Source organism: Alexandromys fortis, unplaced genomic scaffold, assembly GCF_014885135.2.
Source record: "Alexandromys fortis isolate MF-2015 unplaced genomic scaffold, M_Fortis_MF-2015_v1.1 scaffold_51, whole genome shotgun sequence".
Taxonomy (NCBI): domain Eukaryota; kingdom Metazoa; phylum Chordata; class Mammalia; order Rodentia; family Cricetidae; genus Alexandromys; species Alexandromys fortis.
The window spans coordinates 7,173,115-7,197,855 of NW_026067925.1; the positions used below are offsets into that span (position 1 = coordinate 7,173,115).

Here is a 24,741-nt window from a genome sequence, read left to right on the forward strand (position 1 = left end):
TGCTTATTCTGCCTGGAGTTACTTCCTCTCCTCATTTGCCACATATACAGCAATTAGTTAGGGATAACAATGCTCTGTCATAGCCATGTATTCACAGATCTTGTTTCAGAGCAGAACACACAGGAGGCTCCCTGAGAATGTTTTAAATGACTTTTTACATGTACTGGATACAAACAACACAATCACACAATTAAGCTTAGGTGTAGTTTTCTATCTACAGCTTGGGTGTTGAGCATCCAGCGAAGGTCCATGTGTTGAAAGGGGGTCCCTGGGTAGCAGGTACGTACAGAACTCTCAAAGTCCTCCTCCCAGTCTTGTATCTCTGCTGATGGTGGGTGCCGCTGTGTTAGCTCTGGGCCCGAGGTTCTGGGAAACTGTGGAGGTAGGGGAAACTGTGTGTGTGTGTGTGTGTGTGTGAGGGGGTGGGGGTTGAAGCCTTTAAATCACTGGGGCAATGACTACAAGGGAGAGCGTAGCAGCCACCCCCTTCTATCTTTGCTTCTTGACATGAAGTGAGTAATTTGCTCTGCTTTGAGCTGCAGTCACAGCCATCAGAATGACCAGCAGAGGCCCAGAGGCCTAAACCAATAGGCGCATCATATTAAAGCCGAGGAATACACAAACTGCAAACCAAACAAGCATTTCCCTCTTCATAAGCTAATTTGTCAGATATTTTCTTTTATTACTATTATTGTTGTTGGTGTATGGGTGTTTTGCCTCATGTAAGCTGGTGCTGCTGGGAATCGAACTTGGGTTCTCTGGAAGATTATCCTATCCGGTGTGCTTAATTGCTGAGCCATCTCTCAGAGAACCAACTAAAGCATTTTAAAGGGGGAGGGAAAAAATAAATTAAAAAATTAAAAAAACAAACAAGTAAACGCACTTTTTTTTTCCTCCTTAGAAAACCTAGTCCAAAGCAATTGTCTCTGACAAATTCACCAGCAGAAAGTCTGGATGACACTCCAGGGCACTGAGCCCCGTCACCGGCGTTCTTTATTGCTAATACGCTTCACCTCCGCCTCCACCTGGGTTTCCCAAACACGAGGGGCCCACGGGCTTCCTGGGCATCAGCGAGCGCTCAGCGTGGGCGACCCCTTGGCTGCCGCTTTTCGCAATCCCCTGGAGAAGCGGGAATAACCGGCCCGCCCTGGTCCGGCCTCGGAGAGGACGCGACGCCTCGGATGGCCAGAGCCGTGCGGGTCGCCGGCCGCCGGCAACACGGGCAACAGGGGCCGCCGGCCGCTTCTGTCAGCCAGCGACGCCGACTTGCAGCCCGAGACCGACGAGGCCGCTCGGCAGCACCCGCCGCCGGCCCGGGAGACCGCGCAGCCGCGGAGGCGCGAGGGGGCGTGGCCGTGGGCGTGGCCCGCACGCGGGCCGAAGGGAGCCGAGCGCTCTCGGCGCGGCGACGGCGGCCAGGCCAGCGGCGGTTGCTGCGCCCGGTACTGGGGTCGCGGCCTGAGGCGCAGGCGCGGTGGACTCAGTCCGCCCCGGGCTGCGGCTCGCTGTGGACTCGTCATGGCGACAGAGCAGAGGCCTTACCACCTGGTGGTGTTCGGCGCCTCTGGCTTCACCGGCCAGTTCGTGACGGAGGAGGTGGCCCGGGAGCAGGTGGCCGCGGAGCAGAGCTCCCGCCTGCTCTGGGCCGTGGCGGGCCGCTCCAAGGAGAAGCTGCAGCAAGTGCTGGAGAAGGCGGCCCTGAAGCTGGGTAACGCGGCGGGCTGGGCAGCGCCGGGCTGGGCCGAGCGCAGGTCGCCGGGGGGGGGGGGGGGGGGGGGGGGGGGGGGGGGGGGGGGGGGGGGGGGGGGGGGGGGGGGGGGGGTGTGCGACAGCAGCGAGCCCAGACCGAGGACGGGACGCCTGGCTTGGCTCCTGCTTGGCCCGCCCCTGAGTGAAAGAAAGAAAAGAAAGGCTTTTCTCAACCCCAGTTTGGGGAGCCCCGCTGTCGAAATAAGAACTTTGGTAGCGCCTTGATCCATCTCTGGCGTTCTGTTGGGTTTGGAGGGTTCTTGGTACTTAGTGTCGGAAAGAGAAATAAGCTACTGATTTCTCAGAGGTCCATTGGCATTTGCGTTTGGGAACAAGAAAGAAAGCTTGAGTTGTACCAATCACATTATAGTACGCCTGTTTGTTTATTTTGGTGATAAAGATTTATCAGCACCTCTGAACGTGCTAAGCTTACACTGTGCTCCTGAGTTATCTCACTTAGCTACTCGGTTTTTTATTGTGTTTGGGATTTTTAGTTTGTTTTTGCGTGTAGAAATCCTCCAGCCGTCCTTATACCAATTGTTTGAGGCAGTGTAGGCTGGCCTGGACCAGGTGATCCTCTTTCTTCATCTTCCCAAAAGCTGACCTTAGCACTGCCACACCCCCTGCAGGCATTTTATGCTTCATAAAAATGTGGACATTCCGCCTCGCTTTTTATGTTTTGGAAATTTACTTATTCCTTCGACTTCAGTTCAACATATATTTATTGAGTAGTATTTTCCTTGCTAGGCCGACTCCTGAGTGATGTGATACACACACACACACACACTACTTCTAGTTGGGGGAAGCACTTAACTTAGAGTTGCCTTGGTGTTTGGCAACTAAATGTCTACCTGAGACAAGCCACACATGTTCTGCATTCTTTCTACTTAATCTTGCAGTTCCACTAGAGCCTTGGCCAGAGTGAGAACACAGTCTTTTGTTCTCTGGTTAGACGTAGACGATTACAACTCTGAATGACATGGAACATTTTGGATGTTTATTGTTTTCTGGAAAGTATATCATTGCTAAAATATATTCTTCCTTTTATTTTCCTTCGTCAGTGAGACTCTGTAGTAGTAGTGATGGTGGTTCTCAACCTATGGGTTAAGACCCATTTGGGAGTTAAATGACCCTTTCATAGGGATCACCTGAGACCATAGGAAAACATAAGTACCTACATAGCTTCATAACAGCAGCAAAATTACAGTTGTGGAGTAACAATGAAAGTAATTTTATGGTTGGGGGTCACCACAACAAGAGGAACTGCATTCAAGGGTCACAGCATTGGGACGGAGAAGAACCACTGGTCTATAGTTATAACTTAGTTACCCTTCCCATCTCCATTGCCAAAAGTTAGACTGGAGAGTAGGGGTTAATGGAGACTTGCATTGGTTGATTCCAGTTATTTCCTTATACACTTGAATGATTTTATGTAGGCTGAACTACTTAAAAATGAATTCACAGGGCCGGAGAAATGTCTCAGCAGTTAAGAACATGTACTGCTCTTGCTGAGGATCCATGTTCAGTTCCTAGCACCCAAGTTGAGTGACTCACAACCCCCTGTAACTCCGGCTTCAGCAAAGACCCAATACCTCTGGTCTCCTTGGGCACCTGCACTGAAGTTCACATACATGCATACAGATACACACACATTAGAAAAATAATAAGCCAGGTGGTGGTGGTATCGGTGGCACATGCTATTAATCTCAGCATTTGGGAAGCAGAGGCAAGTGTATTTCTGTGAGTTCAAGGCCAGCCTGATCTACAGAGCAAGTTTGAGGACAACCAGAACTGTTACACAGAAAAACTCTGTCTCAGAAAAAAAAAAAGATTTTAAAATCCCAGCACTCGGGAGGCAGAGGCAGGCGGATCTCTGTGAGTTCGAGACCAGCCTGGTCTACAAGAGCTAGTTCCAGGACAGGCTCCAAAACCACAGAGAAACCCTGTCTCGAAAAACCAAAAAAAAAAAAAAAACTAAAAAGTGAATTGGCAGAGGCAGGCGGATCTCTGTGAGTTCGAGGCCAGCCTGGTCTACAGAGCTAGTTCCAGGACAGGCTCCAAAGCCACAGAGAAACCCTGTCTCGAAAAACCAAAAAAAAAAAAAAAAAAAAGTGAATTGGCCTGAGTCCTCCTTAGTTCTCATGGTGTTGGCTCTTGATGGTCTCCTTCCACTTGCTATGATTAGATCGTATATAGTTGTGTAGTAGCTTTTTCTGTGATAGAAACACCCTGGTGAGGAAGACAGCAGTCACCCGCTCAGCACTTAAACTGAAGTTTGTCATGGTTGGAAGCTTTAGTATGTTAGTACATTTAGTAACTTAGCAGTCACTGAGATAGAAAGGTGGTCTAGGAGGTCTCATATTGACATGAACTTGCTTGAAATGACTTTTTTAACTTTAGGACGGCCAACCTTGCCATCTGAAGTTGGAATGATTATCTGTGATATCAGTAATCCAGACTCACTTGATGAAATGGCTACAAAGACAGCGCTTGTCCTCAACTGTGTAGGACCTGTAAGTAATCAGCCCTTCTTTGTGTCAGAACAAACAACCCTTTCATTTCTAGCAAAAACTGGTATTTTCTATTCCAGAGGAACATAAGGGCAGAAGACAGATGACTTGCTTGAAGGCCTTAATTGCATAGGGGGCAGTCTTTTGATTGATAGGACCAAAGTCTTCCAAAATTGTCAGGCTTTTTGTGACACTGTTTTGGAGAATATGCTGATGGGATCCCCCTACCCTACCCATCTCCTCTTTATATATGTATGTGTGTATATGTATGTGTGTGTGTGTATATATATAAAGTTTGACGAACCAGAAAGATGAGTTCGGTCTCTAAGACATATACAATGGAAGGAGAGAATTGATCCTGAAAGTTGTCCTCTGATTTGCACACTTTCATCATAGTATGTGCACATGCATGTGCATACACACACACACACTAAACAAATGTAATTTTAAATCTTCAAATTCTTGTATTATATAGCATGTTAAAAGACAGACTAGGTAGAAACGAAAAGCAGATTAATTTATTTATTTAATGTTTACTCTATATAAAGTGTATTATTCTGGCAACTAGGACATAATCATGAACAGAAAATTCTGTGTGGTGTTTACAAATTTGTGGGGCAGATAGGAATATAATATAGAAGTAGGAAGTAGTAAGTCAGATGCATCAGAATAATCAGATATAGGAATTGGCACAATAGTTTTTCATATTCTACCCCCAACCCCATAGGGTTTCTCTGTGTAGCCCTGGTTGTTCTGGAACTCACACTGTAGACCAGGCTGGCCTCAAACTCAGAAATACGCCTGCTTCTGCCTCCTGAGTGCTGGGTTTAAAGGCTTGCGCCACCAGCTCTCATAGTCTCTCAAGACATGTTTCTAAGGAATTGACATTTGAACAGAGGTCAAGATGAAGGGAGAGAGAAAACTGGATGATTATTTGAGAAGAGCCCTGTTCTGTGGAGTAGTTCGAGGTCCCAGATGAGCCTGTGTTTGGAAAGACTGAAGAAAGTGAGAGAAGGTGTGGCTGGGTCTGGAGACCAGGCGGGGTGGGGGTGGGGTAGGCAAAGAGAGAGACAGACGGGGGGGGGGGGGGGGGGGGGGGGGGGGGGGGGGGGGGGGGAGGGGGGGGGGGGGGGGGGGGGGGGGGGGGGGGGGGGGGGGGGGGGGGGGACGGGACACGACGACGGACACAGAGAGAGAAAAACAGAGAGAGAATATGTATAAGGATATGTGTCTGCTCAGGAGCCAGGTCGGACCCAGACCCAGCCAGGCTGAGGGAGAATGGAGAATGTTCGTGGATCCTCGGGAGCTAGGTCCTGAGCACTCTTAACAGGCTGTGTTTAGGAATTGGATTTTTTTTTTTTTTTTTTTAAGGCGAGCAAGAGTCATTTAAGATCTCATGTTTAAGTTTTTCAGTTTCTGAGATGAAAAGTAGCTAAGGGACCAACAGCAGGATGATCTAGGCCAGACAGACATGGAGATAGTAGCAGCAGAGGTGGTAAAAGGTGGTTGGTGGTGTATGCTTGTAATCCAGCACTTTGGAAACCGAAGTTGCCTCTTTCTCAAGCTAGCAAGACTTGTCTTTTTAGATAAAAAAAAGTGATTGAAGTGTATTTTAGTATTTTCAAAGGAAAACAGCTCTTGCCCTTATATTAGATATTGCGTATGAAAAAGGTCACTTCTAAACTGGGCAGTGGTGGCTCATGCCTTTAATTCCGGCACTCAGGAGGCAGGGGCAGGAGGATCTCTGTGAGTTGTTCTACTTAGAGTTCCAGTACAGCCAGGGCTAAACAGAGAGAGACCCTGTCTCTTAAAAAAAAAAAAAAAAGAAAGAAAGAAAAAGGTCATTCTAAACTTTTGACCTTTACAAGATGACTCGATAATATTTACTGATCTGAAGAAGCCATCATAATTGGCAATATGTTGGAAAACCAAACATAAAATGTTAATGTTGTTTATATTTTTCTCGTTGTTAGCCAGCTTGGATTCTATCAAGTACATTTCTGTAATCACTGTAACACTCAGAACAATTCCTTTGTCCTTCTTTGTTCAGTACTATAGAAAACCCCCAACCCCTGGGTAGTCTAACAGAATTCCTCACCTGAACACGAGCCCATCTGTGCCAATTCCTGCATTAAATCACACAGGTAGAAGCACTGTGTTACGTCCCGGACCCGAGAATGTCTGTTCCCCCTGGCTGTTCTCATCTACTCTGAAGCACCCGGTGGCTCACACTTCTTTCTTTTCACTGACTCCATCTCTCACTTTTACCTGATCACTTTCCAGCTCCTCTCTTTTCCCTCCTCTTCTCCAGCCCTTCCTTTTTACCTTTGAATGGATATTGCTGTGTAGCCCAGATTATCCTCAAATTCACAACCATCCAGCCACAGTTTCTCCTGACTGCTAGGGTTATAGGAATGAGCTATTTTTGCCTATGAAACTAGAAACTGCCAGGACAGAAGTTTTTTGTTTTCATGCTACCAGATCTGCATATTGACTTGTCTACCTCCACATAGCACCCTGACATGTCACAAGGGAAAACTCTTATGCCTCCATCTAAAGGCTTTATGTTTACATGTTTTCTTATCTTTATTGGGTGGTATATTTTTCGTTTTTACCGGATTCTTTCTTTTTAAGATAATAGTGTTGTGGTGAGTGTGCATGCTCCCAGGCCAGAAGAGGCCTGATCCCGGTGGCAGGGGAGTCCACAGTGACAGCAGCGTTCATCCAGTCATTTTCTCAGGGGTTTAGGTGGTTGTCAGGCCCCTGTTGGATTTTCTCTCTCAGCACTTATGTGCTTATGTCAGATTTCTTTTTAAAAAAAAAACTCCCCTTGATTTCATAAACCCTTCTTGCTATCTGATTTTGTGTGTCCCTCTTTAAAGCGAGCTCCTTGGAAGAGTTCCCATTGCCTCTCCCGCTCCTACTCTAACCAGTTCTTCCAGGCCTTGCCCTGCCAGATGCTCTCACCTCACTTTCATCTTGAACCCCTCTCTTCATTTGTTCTGGAATTTTCTTCCTTTTCTTAAATTTTTTTCTTTCATTTTTAAGATAGAATCTTATTTGATAACCCCCAGCTGTCCTGGAACTCATTATTAACTTCGGCTGTGTTCAGATTCATGGTAATCCACCTGCCTCAGCTTCCTGAGTGCTAGGATTACAGTGTGAGCCATCACAACTGGCTCATTTTCCCCATTCTTCACTTGTTTTTTTAATTCTCTTCTCGTTTTTCTCCTACCCGTCAGGTTCATCTGTCTTTGGTGTTATGTTAGTCTTTGTCTTTCGAGTGCCTGAGGCTTCAGAGCTCAAGCAGACTCCTCTGTTAGACCTGCGTAAGCAGCGTTAGGTAGCAGCAGGAGGAAAGAGCTCTCAATGGATGATGTGTCATTGTGACCCCTTGGTGTTGTGGAACTCTCCCATGCTACTAAGAATACCACTTGTATCCTCTGTTTGGTATCTGACCACTTGACGTGACCCAGGTGTTAATCCACATTTCAATGATTAATAAATTATTAATACTTATAGTTAATAAATAGTTATAAACACAAACCAACTATTAATGACATTTTTCATATCCTAAATTCACATAAATGAATGTTCTTATATTTATTCTCACACTCAGTGGATCATTTTATATACCCCTGGCTTAGAACATGGAGTGTTGAGAACTGATTAGATTAAAGGTCTTTATTAGACTCAGGTGTCTATTTTAAAATAAAATCTTTATTTTTATTTATATGCATATGTATGTACACTGTGTGCGTAGGATCTTGTGTAGGCCAGAAGAGGGTGTCGCATCCCCTAGAGCTGGAGCTGCAGGCAGTTGGAAGCTGCCTGATGTGGGTGCTGAGAACTGAACTTAGGTCCTCTGCAAGAGGAGCAAGTGCTCTAACCACTGACTTCTCTAGTCCCAATAAAGAAAGCTTCTTAACAGCATTGTAAAATAGAGATAAGTTAGTGGGAACTTTCTCAATCACCCACTGGATAAGTGGCTACGTGGGATGAAACAGTGTAAGGAGGGCGTGTTGTGGCAATAGGAAAATGGGCCCTTTTTTTAAGGAACTATTGCTGTTTTTAAGTGGTTATTAGTGCTTTACATGTGGCTTGTTAGTATTTGTGGGTTTCACACAGCTGAGACGTGTTGGGAGCTAGCCCAGCAGTGCAGAGGAGAAGCTGGTTCCAGGTGGAGAAGCAAACACCACTGTGTGTGACATTACACTCTTTAGAACTGCTGGAACATGCAAATTAAGGGGCTGTGATGTGCCATGATGCTTAAGAACTTGTGACAAGATAAGTTTAGACTTTAAATGTAGACAATGGATAGCTGGTAAAGGAGTCTGTGTAGATAAACTAATATAATTGGGGGAAAAGGAGAGGTTCTATCAGACTTTTATTTTAAAATAATAATTTGGTATTTCTTTGGAAATTGGCTAGATGGGTTACTGTGAAGTGATTGGGGGTTTTGTGTAGAAAATTAGGTAAGTGGTAATATAATGTGGTCTTGACAGATTTTTAGGAGACAGATTTGACAAAATTTGCTGACTTACAGGGGAGGTGAGTTGAAAGAAAGCTTCCAGTTTCAAACCTGAGCGTTGTATGCAGAGTGATGCTGTTACTAAAGAAAAGATGGTGAATGTGAGTGCTGTGTGCCTGCACTGCTTCTCATCTGAGCAGCCCTGTGGAGAAAGTGCTGCTGTTTTGGAGCTTTCTGTGCGTGTGCGTGCACGTGTGTCCTCTTAAATCTTCCAGGAGACTTGAGTAATGTAGTACAGATGAAGCTCAAACTGCTGACTCACACCCCTGCTCCTTCCTTATCTGGCCTCGTATTACTTTCTAAGCTAATCTCTTACTACTTCCGACTCAGCCAGCCTGTGCTTTTAGCTTTAATAGTTCCTCTTTTCTTATATCTGTTCATATATAACTTTTGTTTTCTTTTTCCATATAAATCCTTGTTCTTTTGGATCTAACTCAAGTAAATTACTTCTTCTGTAAACTGTCCATTTTATCTTTAGTTGGAGAGTCCTCTTTCTTTTTTTTAATAATTTATTTGTTTTATTCTGTGTGCATTGGTGTTTTGCCTGCATGTGTGTTTGTGTAAATGGAGACTTTTTCCATCTTGACCAGGCCCACTAGACTGCTTTCCTCCTGCTCGCTGGTCCCCACAACCACGTATAAGATGACCACATAGAGGCTTAATGTTAATTGTAATTATTTGGCCAGTGGCTTAGGCCCTCACAATTAATTAGCCCATTTCTATTAATCTGTGTATTGCCACATGGCTGTGGCTTAATGCCCTGGTATGTGTTACTCTTTCGGTGGCTACATGTCATCTCCCTGACTCTGCTTTCTCTCTCTCTCTCTCTCTCTCTCTCTCTCTCTCTCTCTCTCTCTCTCTCTCTTTGGATTTCCTGCCTGGCTCTATTCTGCGAAACATATTTATTCATCAGTCAATGAGAGAACACATATTCACAGAATACAGAAGAACCTCCTACATCAGTCTTTCTGTGTGAGAGTCAGATCTTGGAGTTACAGACAGTTGTGAACTGCCATATGAGTGCTGGAATGGAACCCAGGTCCTCTGAAAGAGCAGTCAGCACCCTCAGCCTCTGAGCCATCTCTCTAGCCTGTATGCCTCTGATTCCATTGTGCCTTTACATGCAGTGAGAGGCAGTACAGTACAGTTACCTTATTTTTCCAGTTTATCAGTATGTTACTATTCTGTCCTACCATGTGGGTCCCTAGCATTGAACTCAGGTTCTCAGGATTGACGGCAGGTGCTTTTACCTGACAAACTGTCTTATAAGCCCAGCATTTGATTTTTTGATAATTTAATACTGTACTTCCAAGAGTAAAGTGACATTTAGCTTGTGAAATCGTGGTGTGTGTGTGTGTGTGTGTGTGTGTGTGTATGTGTGTGTATGCACCATGGTACAGTTATGGTCAGAGAACAACCTTCTGCCTTGTTTGAGACAGGATTCCTTTTCTGTCACTGCATATATCAGGCTAGCTGGTCCATGAGCTTCCAGACGTCTTCCGGTTACCTCTCATTTCACCGTCAGAGCACTGAGGTTATACACATGTTATAGATTACAGACTTGCAATACCATGTCAGTTTCTTTACAAGGGTTCTGTGGGTTTGAACTTAAGTCTTCATGCATGTTTGGCAGGTGCTTACAGCCTGGGCCTTTTCCCCAGCTGTAAAATGACCTTTGGTTCAGTTAAGCTTATGAAGTGAGAATAATTCATTGGTTTTCTTTATTTCCTCAGTATCGATTTTATGGAGAACCTGTAGTAAAAGCATGTATTGAAAATGGAACAAGTTGCATTGACATCTGTGGGGAGCCTCAGGTATGTAAATCAAAAAGGAGAAAACAAAACTAGCAGTCCATAATTGTTCTGTGAAGTGCAGGCATATTCAGTATCATTTTGTAGACATTTGGAAGCTGATAGCTACATTTCTCGGTTTTAGAGCTGGTGTTGTGTTCCTAGATCAAGGAAGAGCACTGATGAGATCTTAGCTTCATTGTTCATCTTATGGTATTTCTTTTGTGTGCGGATGTGCTGGTTTTTATAGTTACTGGATGCTGTAAGCTGAATTATTAATAGAGTATGTTATAATGCTCAGACTGTGTCTCTTAGTAACTTTTTTTGTTGTGATTTCCCTTTTTTAAACTAGGTACATTCCAACGTTACAGAAAAATAGATATGAAGTTCCCTCACCTGGGCTGGGGAGGTAGCTTAGTTGGTAGAATGTTTGATCGCATGCACAAGACCCTGGGTTCCATTCACTGTAGTGCTTAAACTGGATGTAGAGGCAGGAGGATCAGATGTTCAAGGATATCCTATTCAAGCCCAAGTACAAAGTACCCTGACTCAAAATAACAAAAAACAAAGGAAGCAGGATCCCTGTGAGTCGAGGCCAGTCTAGTCTACATAGCAAGTTCCAGGCCAGCCAGGGCTACACAGTGAAACCCTATTTCAAAAAAAAAGGGGGGGGGGGAGATCCTCTCAACTTAAAAGTTTTATATAAGGGCTGATGTAGGTTAGGTGATCAACTCAGTGGTAGGCCATATACTTAGTCTGTGTGAGGTTCTGAGTTCAATCCTCAGCAAATATGTGTGTGTGTTACAATGTATATAATTAAATTTAGATGACTCATATTTAATGCTTGCGATTTGCCAAACACTGCTAAGCATCTTTTTTTTTTTTTTTTTTTTTTTTTTTTGGTTTTTCGAGACAGGGTTTCTCTGTGGTTTTGGAGCCTGTCCTGGAATTAGCTCTTGTAGACCAGGCTGGTCTCGAACTCACAGAGCTCAGCCTGCCTCTGCCTGCCGAGTGCTGGGATTAAAGGCGTGCGCCACCACTGCCCGGCCACTGCTAAGCATCTTATATAACTCTGTGAAATCGTATCTGCACTTTCTTCTTCCCTATTTTGTGGATGAAGAAATTGAAGCTTAGAAGGTTAAGTAATTTGATCTTTGCCATATACCTAGTAAATGGAAGTAGGATTTGGTCTGTCGTTCTGTGGGAGTCCTGTGTTAACAGGACTAACCTTCCCTTTCCACCTTCAGAATGTAATTCATATGATCTACTGACCATCATCAGCATGCTGAATAATGTATGCTTAAAGATTATCAACTGCTGTTATAGATGGGAAGTACTAGGAAAGTTTGAATTACCAAAATTGGATCAGAGCAGAAAGGACATGTGGCTTAAACAAAAACCAGTTCTGTGTTGTTTAAAATAATCCAGAGTGCAGAAAATGGTGACAGCCTTGTAAGTTATTTTATCATCTACCAAAGGAGTCATGTCCGAGCTAACATGTCTGTACTTTTACACCCCCCCCCCATTCCCTTTGTCCCAGTCTCACTTCTGGTTGTTTATTCACTTGGAGCAAAACAAGTCCAGAATCAGGGATTACCCTGGCACTCAGAGCTGCCTCTCAGTCCACTTTCCTAGCTGTGAAGTATTTATAAAGTGTGTGCAGGGGGTATAGCATTCTTGGGGCCCCAGAGGCATTGAGAAAAGACCAGAACAAACAGACAGAAACACACATAACCTCCCTAAGCCCCAATAAAGTCCAGACTGTACTTTTAAAGATCCTGGGCTTTTAAAGATTATTTTACTTTAAGTGTATGGGTATTTTTCTTGCATGCAGGTCTATGTACTATTTGTGTGCCATGCCTGATAGCTTTGGAGGCCAGAAAAGGGCACCCAGTACTCTGGAACTGGAGTTATAGATGGTTGTGAGTTGCCATGTGGTGCTAAGAATTGAATCTGGCTCCTCTGGGAGAACAGCCAATATTCTTAACTGCTGAGCCCTCTCTCCAGCCCTGGAGAACTATTATATACCAATAAGGGAAATATAAAAACACAAACACAAATAACCCAGTTTAGAACTAACCATGAGAAGATACAGAAAGGGTTGAGAATTTAGCTCAGTGCTGAGTTCAGCCCCTAGTACAAAAAAAAAAAAAAAAAAAAAAAAAAAAAAAAAAAAAAAAAAAAAAAAAAAAAAAAAAAAAAAAAAAAAAATAAAGAAAGAAAGAAAGAAAGAAAGAAAGAAAGAAGAAAAGAAAAAGAGTAAAAGATAAGAGACAAGAATCCCAGATAGGCAGCTGCCTTGCCCTCAGGAAGAGTGCATACCTCTACAGCACAGAAGCCTGACACACAGGCCTCAGCCAGGTGTCTAACATTGACAGGAACACAAGGAAGCTCAGCTAACAAGATGGCTCAGTGAGTGAAGGTGCTGGACTCAAAGCCTGACTTGCATTTGATCTCTGGATCTCATGTCAGGGTGGATGGAAAGAACTGATTCCACACACAGTGACACATGTGCTTCCTACCTCATGCACATAGACACACGACAGTGAACTTAGAAACTGTAAGTTAATACATTATGTTGATAGGATGTATTTGTCTTCCTAAACTAGTTTAATCTTAAGAAAAACAGTAGATAATTCTAGTAGATGGATAATCTACAAAATTGCTGATCTGTGTTCCTCAAAACAATCAAGGTTGTCAAAATAAATGAAAATACAAAAAACTTTCTGCCAAAAAGAGTCCAGGAAAACTTAGCATCTACAAGTGATGTGGTATTCAGGATGGGATCTTGGGACAGAAAATGGACATTGGGTAAAATCTACAGGAACAAATTAGGAATGAACTTTAAACCAGGCTTGTAATCCCAGCTACTCAGTAAATTGAGGCAGGAATATCAAAAATTCAAAACCTGCCTCAGATAGAGTGAGCTCAGAACCAGCCTGGGTAACTTAGTGAGACCCTTTGCCAAAATGAACAGTACAGAGGGATAGGGAGGCTCCAGTGATAGAGCACTTGCCTGAGTTGGGATCCCTAGTACTGCCATTAACAAAGGGGTTGGAGAGGGACTGGAGAGATGGCTTGGTGGTTAAGAGGACTTCTTCCAGAGGACCTGGGTTTGATTCTCAGTACCCACATGGTGGCTAACAACTATAGCTCCAGTTCCTGGGGATCTCATGCCCTCTTCTGACGTCCATGGGCACCAAGCACATAAACATACATGCAGGCAAAACACCCACACATGCAAAATGAAAGTAATTTTTTTTTTTAAATAAAAGGGTTTAGTTTCCAGTGTATCAGTTTTGGTTCATTATTTCTAACAAATGCCAGTATAAAAAGTGTTAATGGGAGAAACTGGGTTTCAGTTAACATGGAGCTCTCTAATCTTTTTTTCCCCCCTATAAATTTAAGTCTTTCTAAAATTTGGTTTGGCTGAAGCTGTATCCAGTGATAGAGCCCTTGCCTAACATAGCAAGCCCTGTGTTCAATCCTAGCACACAACAAAACAAAGCCCACACAGTTTGGACAGGGTCTGAACAGGTGTTCCTCTGCCTCTGTCACCCCTCCCCATGTATAGATAACGTCTCCTGCCCCATCACCTCTCCCCATGTATAGATAACATCTTCTGCCCCCTCTAGCACCCTGCCGCATGTATAGGTAACGTCTGGAAAGCTCATTTGGGTAATACAGTCTGAGCAAGTTTTTTGATTTAAAAAAATTATGACAGGTATTACTTCATAGTCAAAACACATCCTAAGATAATCAGCTTTTTTAGTTAGACGAGCACATTCCCAGTGCTTTTCTGTCACACTGTGGCTTGGGGTTAGTATTTGCAGAATATGTGAAAACCATCAGACAGTTAGTATGCTGCAGATCATACATTGTTATTTTCAGTTTAATGGCTTTGTCTTGAAGAGAAATAATTTAATATTGGTCTAGGTGTTTCTATAAACTCTGATTCACATTTTTGTCCTGGATTTTTTAGTTTCTGGAACTAATGCATGCGAAGTATCATGAGAAAGCTGCAGAGAAAGGGGTTTATATCATTGGAAGCAGTGGCTTTGACTCCATTCCAGCAGATCTAGGAGTGTTATACACCAGAAACCAAATGAACGGTAATTACTGGTTAATACAGAAATCTTTAATTAATTAATAAAGAAATAAATAAATTAAAAAATTATAATAAAAATATATTAAAAATTAAAAAAAAATCTCACAGCAGAACTTCTTCTTTGTAGCCGTGATGAACTAGGCCAGCGCTCTCTTTACCCTGAGCTACATCATCCCTAGCCCAGTTACATGTGTTTTTATCTTAACAGCTTTAAGTATTTTTTTTTGTTTTTGTTTTTTGTGGTGCTGGGAATTGAACTTAGGGCCTCACACATGTTAGGCAAGGGCTCTACCACTGAGCCATATTCCCAGCCCATGTTTTAAGTATTTTAGAAGCCACCACAAGGAGGATTTAGTGTTTTTCTGAATATTTGCAGTAAATTTCAGTTACTTCTGAAAGGTCCTGGAAAGCAGTGGTGTTTAAGGCAGAATCATTGCCACTGAGGTCTGTGATGAGTCTTCCAGGGTGAGCAGGTTGTCTATCTGGAGAAGAGTCTTAGCGTTGTTAATTTAAATGCTACAGGAGAGTTTGTCAATACTACCAGTTAGAGTCATGCTAAAGTTTTCTTTCCGGGAGTTCTCCTGGCCTTAACTGCTTTGATCTGTGGATAATAACATAATAAAATTGTTGTCTGTGCAGATTTTCTCATTTTTTTCAGCTGTAAGCTTAATAAAAATATCCCCACCTGAATTGACAGTTTATTTCTTGTCCTGGTTGAGCAATGGAGGTTTGATTTGATCTGACCTTTACCATCTCTTACTCCTCTAGGTACTTTGACTGCTGTGGAAAGCTTCCTGACTATCCACACAGGACCGGAGGTCAGTGTCCTGTTTGGTTCTCTTTTCAAGCTAATAAGAAAAATATTTTGCAAATGATACATGGCTCTCAAAAAAGATTTAGACTTAATTTTATATATGTTTGTCCTTTTTAGTGTGAAAGTTGCTTTTAATTTTAGAAAGTTAAGCTAGTGAATAACTCTGATATAATAGTGTGAATTATTGTGGTCCATCTGCTGAGACATCCATCTGTAATAAAAACCAGGTCAGAGGACCGTCACATTAGTGCCAGTCAGCATGAATAATCGGGAAAGAACAAACTTGTGTTGGGGTAAATGGTGATATAACCAAGCCAATGGGTATTATCACTGCCTAGTCAGCCATGAAAATGCATGTGAGGGTTATTAATTGCACAAATGGAGGTGAAATGTAATAACTCTAGGTTACTTGATCTTACCTTTCAGTAATTACCCATAAGACATGTTTAACTTGTAGAATGTTTTCTTAGGGGTTATGTATTCATGATGGTACCTGGAAGTCAGCAGTCTATGGATTTGGAGATAAGGGTACTTTAAGAAAACTACGGAATGCATCCTGTCTGAAACCTGTCCCAATTGTTGGTTCAAAGTTGAAAAGAAGGTATATTAATTTAAAATCTATTTCTTACTATTTTTAGTCTATTGTTACATTACCATTGGCTGGCTATTGATGGTTTTTGTTTGGGTGGTTTTTTGTTTCATTTTGTTTTTTGAGACAGGGTTTCTCTGTGTAACAGTCCTGGCTGTCCTGGAAGTCACTTTGCAGACCAGCTGGCTTCAGATTCACAGAGATCTGCCTGCCTCTGCCTCCTGAGTGCTGGTATTAAAGCCATGTGCCTCCACCATCTGACTGGCTATTAATGTTTTACTAGGAAAAGCTGGGAGATGCTTTTGATAAGTTCCTAATTATTTTCAAATTTAAAATGTAACTAACATGTTATACTAAATTTAAGTACTTAATATTACTTTACACACATAATACTTTTTTCTGAATTTTATGGCACATAATTGTCACCATCAAAATTAAATTTCAGTCAGATTTATGTTATAAAACTACATCTTAGGTGGTTGGTGGTGGCACATGCCTTTAATCTCAGCACTCAGGAGACAGAAGCAGGCAGGTCTCTGAGTTTGAGGCCATCCTGGTCTACAGTATGAGTTCCAGGACAGCAAGGACTACACAGAGAAAATCTGTCTCTAACCAGCCTCCCCCAAAGTGATCATTTAACATAATCAGTGTGAGTAACCCTTGTATGTGAGAACTTTAGCAGAGGAGATGTGAGAGTTGTGATGGTTAAGTGAGAAGCTGATGGGATCAAACACTGCATGTATGTGTCGGTAGTATGAAGAATAACAAAGTATCATTGTTACTTCTATAGGTGTATGCATGGAGAACAAAGACAACTACTAGAAACAATTGAACTAAAGGCACACTCTTTGCCTCATTGTTATTAATCACCTCAAGAAAGGTTTCTGATTTTTTTAATCTGGAAATATATTAGCTGAAGTTGTGATCACTGTAGTAATTGGAGGAAATGCAGCAATTTTATGATTCTGTCATGCAGGTGGCCAGTTTCCTATTGTAGAGAGCTGAACTCATATTCCATTCCTTTTTTGGGATCTGATATGTCTGTTGTGAAGAGGACTCAGCGTTACTTACATGAAAGTTTAGAAGAATCCCCAGTAAGTAAACATGGCCTATTTATTAATAAGGAATAATCTATGTTTGTCTTAGTTCCTCAATACGTTTAATATCTTAAAATTTTGATGTCCATGTTTATAAATAAAAAAGTTTGTAAATAATGTGTATAAGGTTAGATCATGGCCGTGGTACTAGCCTTGTGTATGATTCAAATCTGGCCTGCTGCAGAGTCAACAAAAACCACCCAGCTCTTTCTGCTTCGTGTTTCAGCTGCTAGAAGTTTTTTCTGTAGTGAGTTTTGGAGATGTCTTGGCCCCCACCCTTGGGTCTCCTTTCCCCTGCTTGAATACCAGCACACAATACTTTTGAAGTATTTTATTGTTCATACTGAGATGTCAAGGGCAAACTATCTCAGGTTAAAAGGTGGAGAGTGAACTAGATATAGTGGCTTATGCCTGTAATTTCAGCATTCAGGAAGCTCAGGCAGGAGAATTTATATGAGTTCAAGGGCAGCCTGGGCTATATAGTAAATCCAGGGTTTGCCTGGACTACCTAGTGAGTTTAAGACTAGTAACCTGGGTTAAAGAATGAGACCCTACCGCAAAAAAAGAGGAGGAGGGGAGGGGAGGGGAAGGGAAGGGAAGAGGAGGGGGAGGGGGAGGGGGAAGGGGGTGGGAGAAATGTATTGTCTCTTAGGGAGAGCAATGATGTATTATTAGAAGACTCAGATAAATTGTAGATTATATGAACTTTGGTGTTCAAGTAGAGCAAGATAATTGCCATTTGTAACAATTCTTTAAAACATAGGCCCTAGTGTCAAGTTCTGAACAAACTTTGGAAACATAATGCAGACATGAAGTGGAAAGTACTTTGTTCACTGTTGGTAACTAAAGAGAAGGGTAGCGCAGACACTGTTCTTTGTACTAGATTAATACTTGACTTTGTATTGTGCACCTAGGTTCAGTATGCTGCTTACGTAACCGTGGGAGGCATCACCTCTGTTATTAAGCTGATGTTTGCAGGACTTTTCTTTTTATTCTTTGTGAAGTTTAGCATTGGAAGACACCTTCTCGTAAAAGTAAGTAAGCTTTTTTGTGAAATAAGAGCTTTAGAAATATTCCCATGAAGTTTTGAAAATATGACTAAGTTTGTTTTTTTGTTTTATTTTTCTTTTAGTTCCCATGGCTCTTTTCGTTTGGTTATTTTTCAAAACAAGGTCCAACACAAAAACAGGTAATAGTTGTTTTTTGTGTCTAGGTCTCTAAACTTTCCATCCTTGTATTGGGGGTGGGGACGTCTGAGATAAGTGCTCCTCTAGGCTCCCTCACTGTTTTTCTGCTGGCCGTGCTCTAGTCTCATCTCTTCTAGTCCCTAAAGGTTGGAGGTTCCCGGGAACCATGGTACTCGTTCCCAGCGGAGCTCTGAGCAGGCACACGTCTACCTGTAGCAGTTCCACATCCTGTGGACACTTGAAGTTCAGTGTGCCGACATCTAGAGTTCTTTCTCCTGACACAGCCTGTGTAATTCATCTTGTTTGATGACACTGCCCATTTCTCCAACCTTAAATAGGTGTCAGTATAGATTTTCCTCTAAATGTATCTCATGTGCCTTGGTTCAGACCCAGTTTCCTTTAAAAAAAAATCTAATTATAAAATATATAAAACAAATTTTTTCATTTCTAATTATTGAGTGGTATTAAGTACATTTGTATTTTTGTGCAACCTCCACACCCTCCATCCACTTTTTTTTTTGTCTTGTAAAACTGTACCATACTCTTTAAATAGCCACTCTCATTTCCTAGTTCCTCCAGCTCCCTAGGAACTGCCATTTTATTTGCTATTACTAGATATTTCATATTAATGGGATCATAAAGTACTTGTCCTTTTGTGTCTGGCTACTTCTCTTAGTTATAGTCCTCAAGGTTCATCCAGGGTATAACATGTTAGAATTTCTTCTCCTTTTAAGAGTGAATGGTTAATTTACTGTATGTATATGCCACTTTTTATTTATCTGTGGATGGATATGGATGATCTTCCAGCTTTTACCTGTTGTGAGCGTGCTGCTGTGAACATGGATGAACACATGTTTATGTAAATTGTGCTCCAGATATTTTTTAGCTATGTATTCAGAAGTAGAGTGCCTGGGTTACATATTCTATTTTTAATTTTTGAATAACTGTTTACTCTTTGATAAAATAACACCACTTAGTTCCCATTATTACTCCAGTATTCTGCCTTCTTCATAGCCTCATCAACTTAGAAAGATTATTATTTTTATGTAGTGTTTATATCTGTGTAAATATATGCTATGTGTGTGTGTGCCCCTGAATTAGAGTACAGACAGTTGTTGTCTAACAGGAATGCTGAGAATTAACTTGGATCCTCTGCAAGAGCAGCAAGAGCTCTTAACTCTGAGCTGTCTCTCCAGCCCCCTCACCAACTGTGCTTGCTTTTTTCCCCCCTTACAGCAGCCATCTAATGGGTATGCATTGGTATCATGGTTTTGGTTTGCATTTCCCTGATGACTGCTGTGATTGAACATTTTGTGTATCTTCTTTGGAGAAATGTCTATTCCTCTTTGTCCATTGTTAGTTTAGATAGAAGATCTTACTTATTAGAAGATCTTACTTATTTTCTAAATAAGCATCTCTTATCAGGTGATGATCTGCAAATATCTTCCTTTCTGTGTTGCTTTTTTTTTTTTTTAACTTGCTGTTTTAGGCCCATATCTTTGGACTAAACTTTTCATAACAGTCTTGTGTTTGTTTCTAATCCATGTTCCCACTGCTGTCCAAAAGATATAACACATACAAAAATTTGGCCTTGTTAATTGCCTTGTTTAAAACACTTCTGACTCACCGCTTCTGGCTATTTTGCAGAGATTCTGAATTTGAATCACGTCTGAGTCTTCTTTTTTCTAGTAGAATTAACCTAGACCATACTAGGTAGATCTGGAGAGGGTCCTCAAAATACAGAAAGCAGTTTTCAATTTCCAGAGAAAATCCTGAGCTGATGACAAAAGATTCCTACCGAGCATTGAGGTTTTCAGAAGCCTCCCAGTGATGCCAGATCACTGCTGTGGAGGCAGAAAGCTCCTGGTCCTGGTCAGGTCTGGGCGACTTGTGTTTGCACTGCTAGAGCATTGCTGGAATGAATTCCTTCCCAAGCTTTGAGTCTACCCTTGGCCCCTCATGATCTGGTTCTGGATGGTTTCATTTTGTATCCACCTCTGATTACTTGGAGCAGCAACTCAAACCATGTTAAAAATAGTTCTGAGGCTGAATGTGAAGGACTATGGTATGATCATATAGTGTGTGTGCGCCACACACGGCAGGGGAGGGGTCAAGTGTGACCTTTGTGTCCTGACTTTGTACCTTTCAAGTAATATTTGCCAGATGCACCATCCTACTGTGTCCCTTCTTGATTTTAATTAATGCATTCTTTTTTTCTGGAATTTCCTCTTTGTAATACATTTATTTGTGTTTTTTTTTTGTGTCTGTGTTGTGGGTACCATGTGCCACAGCATGTATGGGAGGTTAGAGAGCAATGTGCTGGAGTTGCAGCTACCCAGCACAAGTGCCAGGCAGAGCAGCAAGTGCTCTCAGCACTGAGCCATCTCTCTAGCCCTCATCTTCCTGTTACCCATTCCTGTCACCTCCCCTTCGCTCACATCACACCAGTCATAAGAATTTATAGTTCAGAGAAGGCATTTTTGCCCCATGTTATAAGATGATGCAGAGAATACATCGATGTGTTTATCTGTTAAAAATATCTTGTGCATGCACCAGGCACGGTGGCGCACGCCTTTAGCCCCAGCACTTGGGAGGCAGAGGCAGGCAGATCTCTGCGAGCTCAAGGACAGCCAGGAGTGTTATACAGAAAAGCTGTTTTGAAAAACAAAACAAAAAATACTTTGTGTGGTCCCAGGAAGCCCCTGTGTGTGGAGAGCTTCTGACTCTCCTCCACTGCACCATTTTGCTTTTCATAACATGAGGCAAACAGTTGCTGTGGTGCCATCAAATGTGTGAACAAGAAGGCTGACAGAGCTGGCAGAGTCACCAGGTCTGCCCAGAAAGCTCAGAAGGCTAAGTGCATATTATCCCTAACTGCCACCGCAGGGTTAATCAATGCTGGAAGAGTGGTCACAGTTAGCCATTGATGTTTAATAGTAAAAACCTGATTAATGATACAGTGCATCACAAAGCCTTCAGAAGGAAAGGAAAATATTTTGTGGGCCAGTGTGTGTGTGTGTTTGAGAGAGAGAGAGCTTAGCATTATTAGTGTTCAAATGTTCAAAATCAGTACTTTTTAATAGAAATAACTAAAAATCTGTCACAGGATTTTGAGACCCATTAAATTTAGTGAGGAAACAATGCCTCATGTGAAGGACAGAGGGTTCACTGTTCTAGAGGAAACCTGTCACTAAGCACAGCCTCTGCTTTTTCTTTCCCAGATGGATAGCTCATCATTTACAATGACATTCTTCGGGCAAGGATACAGCCACGGTTTTAGTACTGATAAGAACAAACCAAATATTAGAATCTGTACCCAAGTGAAAGGACCAGGTACTGTGCATACAGCAGAAGGATGGTTCAGGGTTTTACACGGCCTTAGACTTACATTTGCGTGGATTGATTTAAGTATTTTGAAATTATTCTGTCTATAGATGGTTTGACATTGTTATTGGCCAATTTTATTAACACATCTAACCTTTTTCATGATAATTTAATAATTCAAGTTTGGGAATCGCAAATTTTAATTATTAATACGAAAGTTAGCTGATATGCTTTCCTGCTTCAGTATCTTACTTTAGTGTAATTGAGTCAAATCTGTGGCCCAACATTTCCAATTCTGTGAAGTATATAGCTTTATACACATTTTATAAAGGAGCATAATAACTTGTGAAGAACTTTCTAGAGCACTGTGCAGACAAGCCCTCACATGAGCCACAGGAGAGTGCACATCACCAGTCTCATCAAGGCAGGTGACAGGTTTCTGCATCACCTTTGATTTACAGCTTGGCGTTTAAAGGTAATTAGACGGTGTTGGCAGGAGTGTAAGTGCTCGTGTCTCACTTCATTATAGACTAAGTTACTGGATGCAGTCAGTCTTTATTTTTTGTTTTCATTTTATGGACAGTGGTATTTTCTCTGCATGTATGTCAATGTGAGGGTATTGGGTCCCCTGGAACTGGAAAACAGGTAGTTGTGAGCTGCATGTGGATGCTGGGAACTGAACCTGGGTCCTTTGGAAGAGCAGCCAGTGCTCTTACCTGCCGAGCAGTCTCTCCAGCCCCCGTGGTTTTTGTTAAGTGTGGAAGGAGGGATCAGTTTAGAGGACTAACAGATGAAAGGCCTCAGCAGTGTGGGTGGCGAGCCCTGGCTGAGGATGACAGGCTTCGCTGCTGCTTGGCTTTGTGAGACCAGGTGACGTGACACATGGTTATTGCTCTTGTCTGTGGAGATGGAACGGTGTTACTCACATAAACTGTAGTGCAAACCGAGTTTAGTTCCTAAGCGCTTAGTACAGGCAGTTCCTAATGGTAAGTACAGGTGGGGCCTGTAACCTGCAAATCCACAATTGGAATTCTCCAGAATCAGACCGTTTTGAACACCAATAGTGACACACAAGTGGCAGATTCTGCATAGTGTCAAATTTCAGGTGTGCTCAAAATATTTTATAAGATGATCTTCAAGGCCAGGCATATTGGTACATCCCTTTAATCTCAGCATTTAGGAAGAAAAGGCTTGCAGATCTGAGTTCCAGGCTGGCACTGGCCAGCCTACATAATAAGACAAAACAAAACAGGCTAATAATTTTAATGTGTCTGTACATATTCCAATATATATACACAAAACCTAAAGTACAGAAATCCCAAGCAGTTTGAATAAAGGATATTCCACATGAACTACATAAATGTTAATCATTTGTTATTAAGAGGCCAGAATATTTATTGGTAGAAATCTGTGCTAGACATGAGAAGCATGAGGTACACTATTGATTGAGGTGATGCTCACTTCATGAACTTTTTCTGCAGAGGCTGGATACGTTGCTACTCCCATAGCCATGGTTCAGGCTGCCATGACTCTTCTGAATGATGCCTCTGACCTACCTAAAGGGTAAGTTTTGCTTTCTTCTAGTGAGAAAGTGTGTTTTCAACCATGGGACAGTTTAGCTACTTTTGAGTTGTTTAGTCTTGGGTCTACGCACAAGTTTTTGTGTTCCTTTGGACCAAAGAAGTATTAAAGCGATGCCAAAGCCGGTCCCTATCTGCCTTTGGTGGATTTACTGTGAAGGTGAACAAGAGCCATGTAAGCTGGCTAGCAGTGTTATCTGCGGCTCATCAGTGCTGAGTACATACACCTTGGCAGCAGGGGAGCCTGGCTGAGTGGGGAATGTGCTGAGCATTTAGTTGGTGCCCTTGGGACTAAGCCAACCTCACCAGGGCACAGAATCCCATGACTGAAAAGCAAATCAGGCAATACAGATAGATTTGGAGTGTTATAAAATGTAATTAAAATTTTCTAGTACTCATCATTTGGTATTTTTGCAAATTATTGGTCATTATGAAAAAAGTTTAAGCACTGTTTAATAATAGTTGGTCAGCTGAATGAATCCCATTCATGTTTTTAGTCCTCTTGAGTGTGAAACCTCAGGTGTGTGATACTCAAGAGCTCCTTGAGCACACCTATAGTGTGGAAGTGTCTCATGAGAAACTGAGCCATGCTGCTGACTAATTTCTTTGAAGTAACTGCCATGTGCCCATTTGGCTGGTTTTAGTGATGGAGCCAGAAGTGGCTAACAGGGAAGAACTGGTTTTCAGGAGTTGTGCAGTGACTTAGTTGATAGTCGTCTTACAGAGGAGAGGGCTGGGGAGGAGCCACAGGCATTGTGTTCTCTTGTTACTGTTTTACAGGGGTGGTGTCTTTACACCTGGAGCCGCTTTCTCCAGAACAAAGTTGATTGACAGACTCAACCAACATGGCATTGAATTTAGTGTCATTAGCAGCTCCGAAGTCTAAACATTTGAAGATTAACAGAATCATAAAATGAACTAACAACTTCTGTATTTGCTATTGTGTGAAATTCTTCTATAAGCCTATCTGACTATGTGGAAGACTGTCAAGTCTAAATATCTATGCATTAAAAGCAGGAAACTATCCTAGCTTATCCCAAACTTCCTAGCTCAGCTGTTTTTATGGTTTTATCGCTTGTAAGAGAATATTCTCCTTCCCTGCTTAGCAACAAATGAACAGGGAAGGGTCCCTGTTTATGTGCTGACAGCATCCTTAGTGATGGGGTTCCACTGGTGGGAGGCTGCGCGTGGCGGTAACTTCTGCCTCCCTTGCCATGGTGGGAATCTCACCCCCCTGGGAGCTCCTGCATGGTCTGTGAGTATTAACTAAGTAACTGTACTTTTTCTATTTTAATCTACTTTCTCATTTATCTACATGGACTGATTTGGATTGTTTACCCAAGTTGGATAATAAAGGGTTGTTAGTTGAATGATGAACTTTTTGGTTTGGATTCCATGCTTACTTTTGTACATCGGTACTACTTAAAGTGGCCTGACCTATTTACTTTTTGTCCCTGATCTT

The 24,741-nt window shown here is 42.2% G+C and overlaps 1 protein-coding gene across 1 annotated transcript; it reads left to right on the forward strand.

The window, feature by feature from the left end:
• The first annotated feature begins 1,379 nt into the window (after nucleotides 1-1,379).
• Sccpdh (saccharopine dehydrogenase (putative)) lies at nucleotides 1,380-24,656 on the forward strand. The gene is made up of 12 exons (XM_050142789.1): nucleotides 1,380-1,708; nucleotides 4,150-4,262; nucleotides 10,524-10,604; nucleotides 14,563-14,692; nucleotides 15,457-15,506; nucleotides 15,973-16,103; nucleotides 17,068-17,185; nucleotides 18,103-18,222; nucleotides 18,321-18,377; nucleotides 21,597-21,708; nucleotides 23,181-23,262; nucleotides 24,060-24,656. The coding sequence occupies exons 1-12, from the start codon at nucleotides 1,519-1,521 to the stop codon at nucleotides 24,163-24,165; spliced, it is 1,290 nt and encodes a 429-aa protein (XP_049998746.1). The 5' UTR covers nucleotides 1,380-1,518; the 3' UTR covers nucleotides 24,166-24,656.
• The last annotated feature ends 85 nt before the right edge of the window (nucleotides 24,657-24,741 follow it).

Coding starts and splice junctions, on each gene's coding strand:
- Sccpdh (XM_050142789.1), top strand. CDS start 1,519: ATGGCGACAGAGCAGAGGCCTTACCACCTGGTGGTGTTCGGCGCCTCT. Junction 1,709..4,149: donor GAAGGCGGCCCTGAAGCTGG/GTAACGCGGCGG, acceptor TTTTAACTTTAG/GACGGCCAACCTTGCCATCT. Junction 16,104..17,067: donor GGTTCAAAGTTGAAAAGAAG/GTATATTAATTT, acceptor TCTGTCATGCAG/GTGGCCAGTTTCCTATTGTA.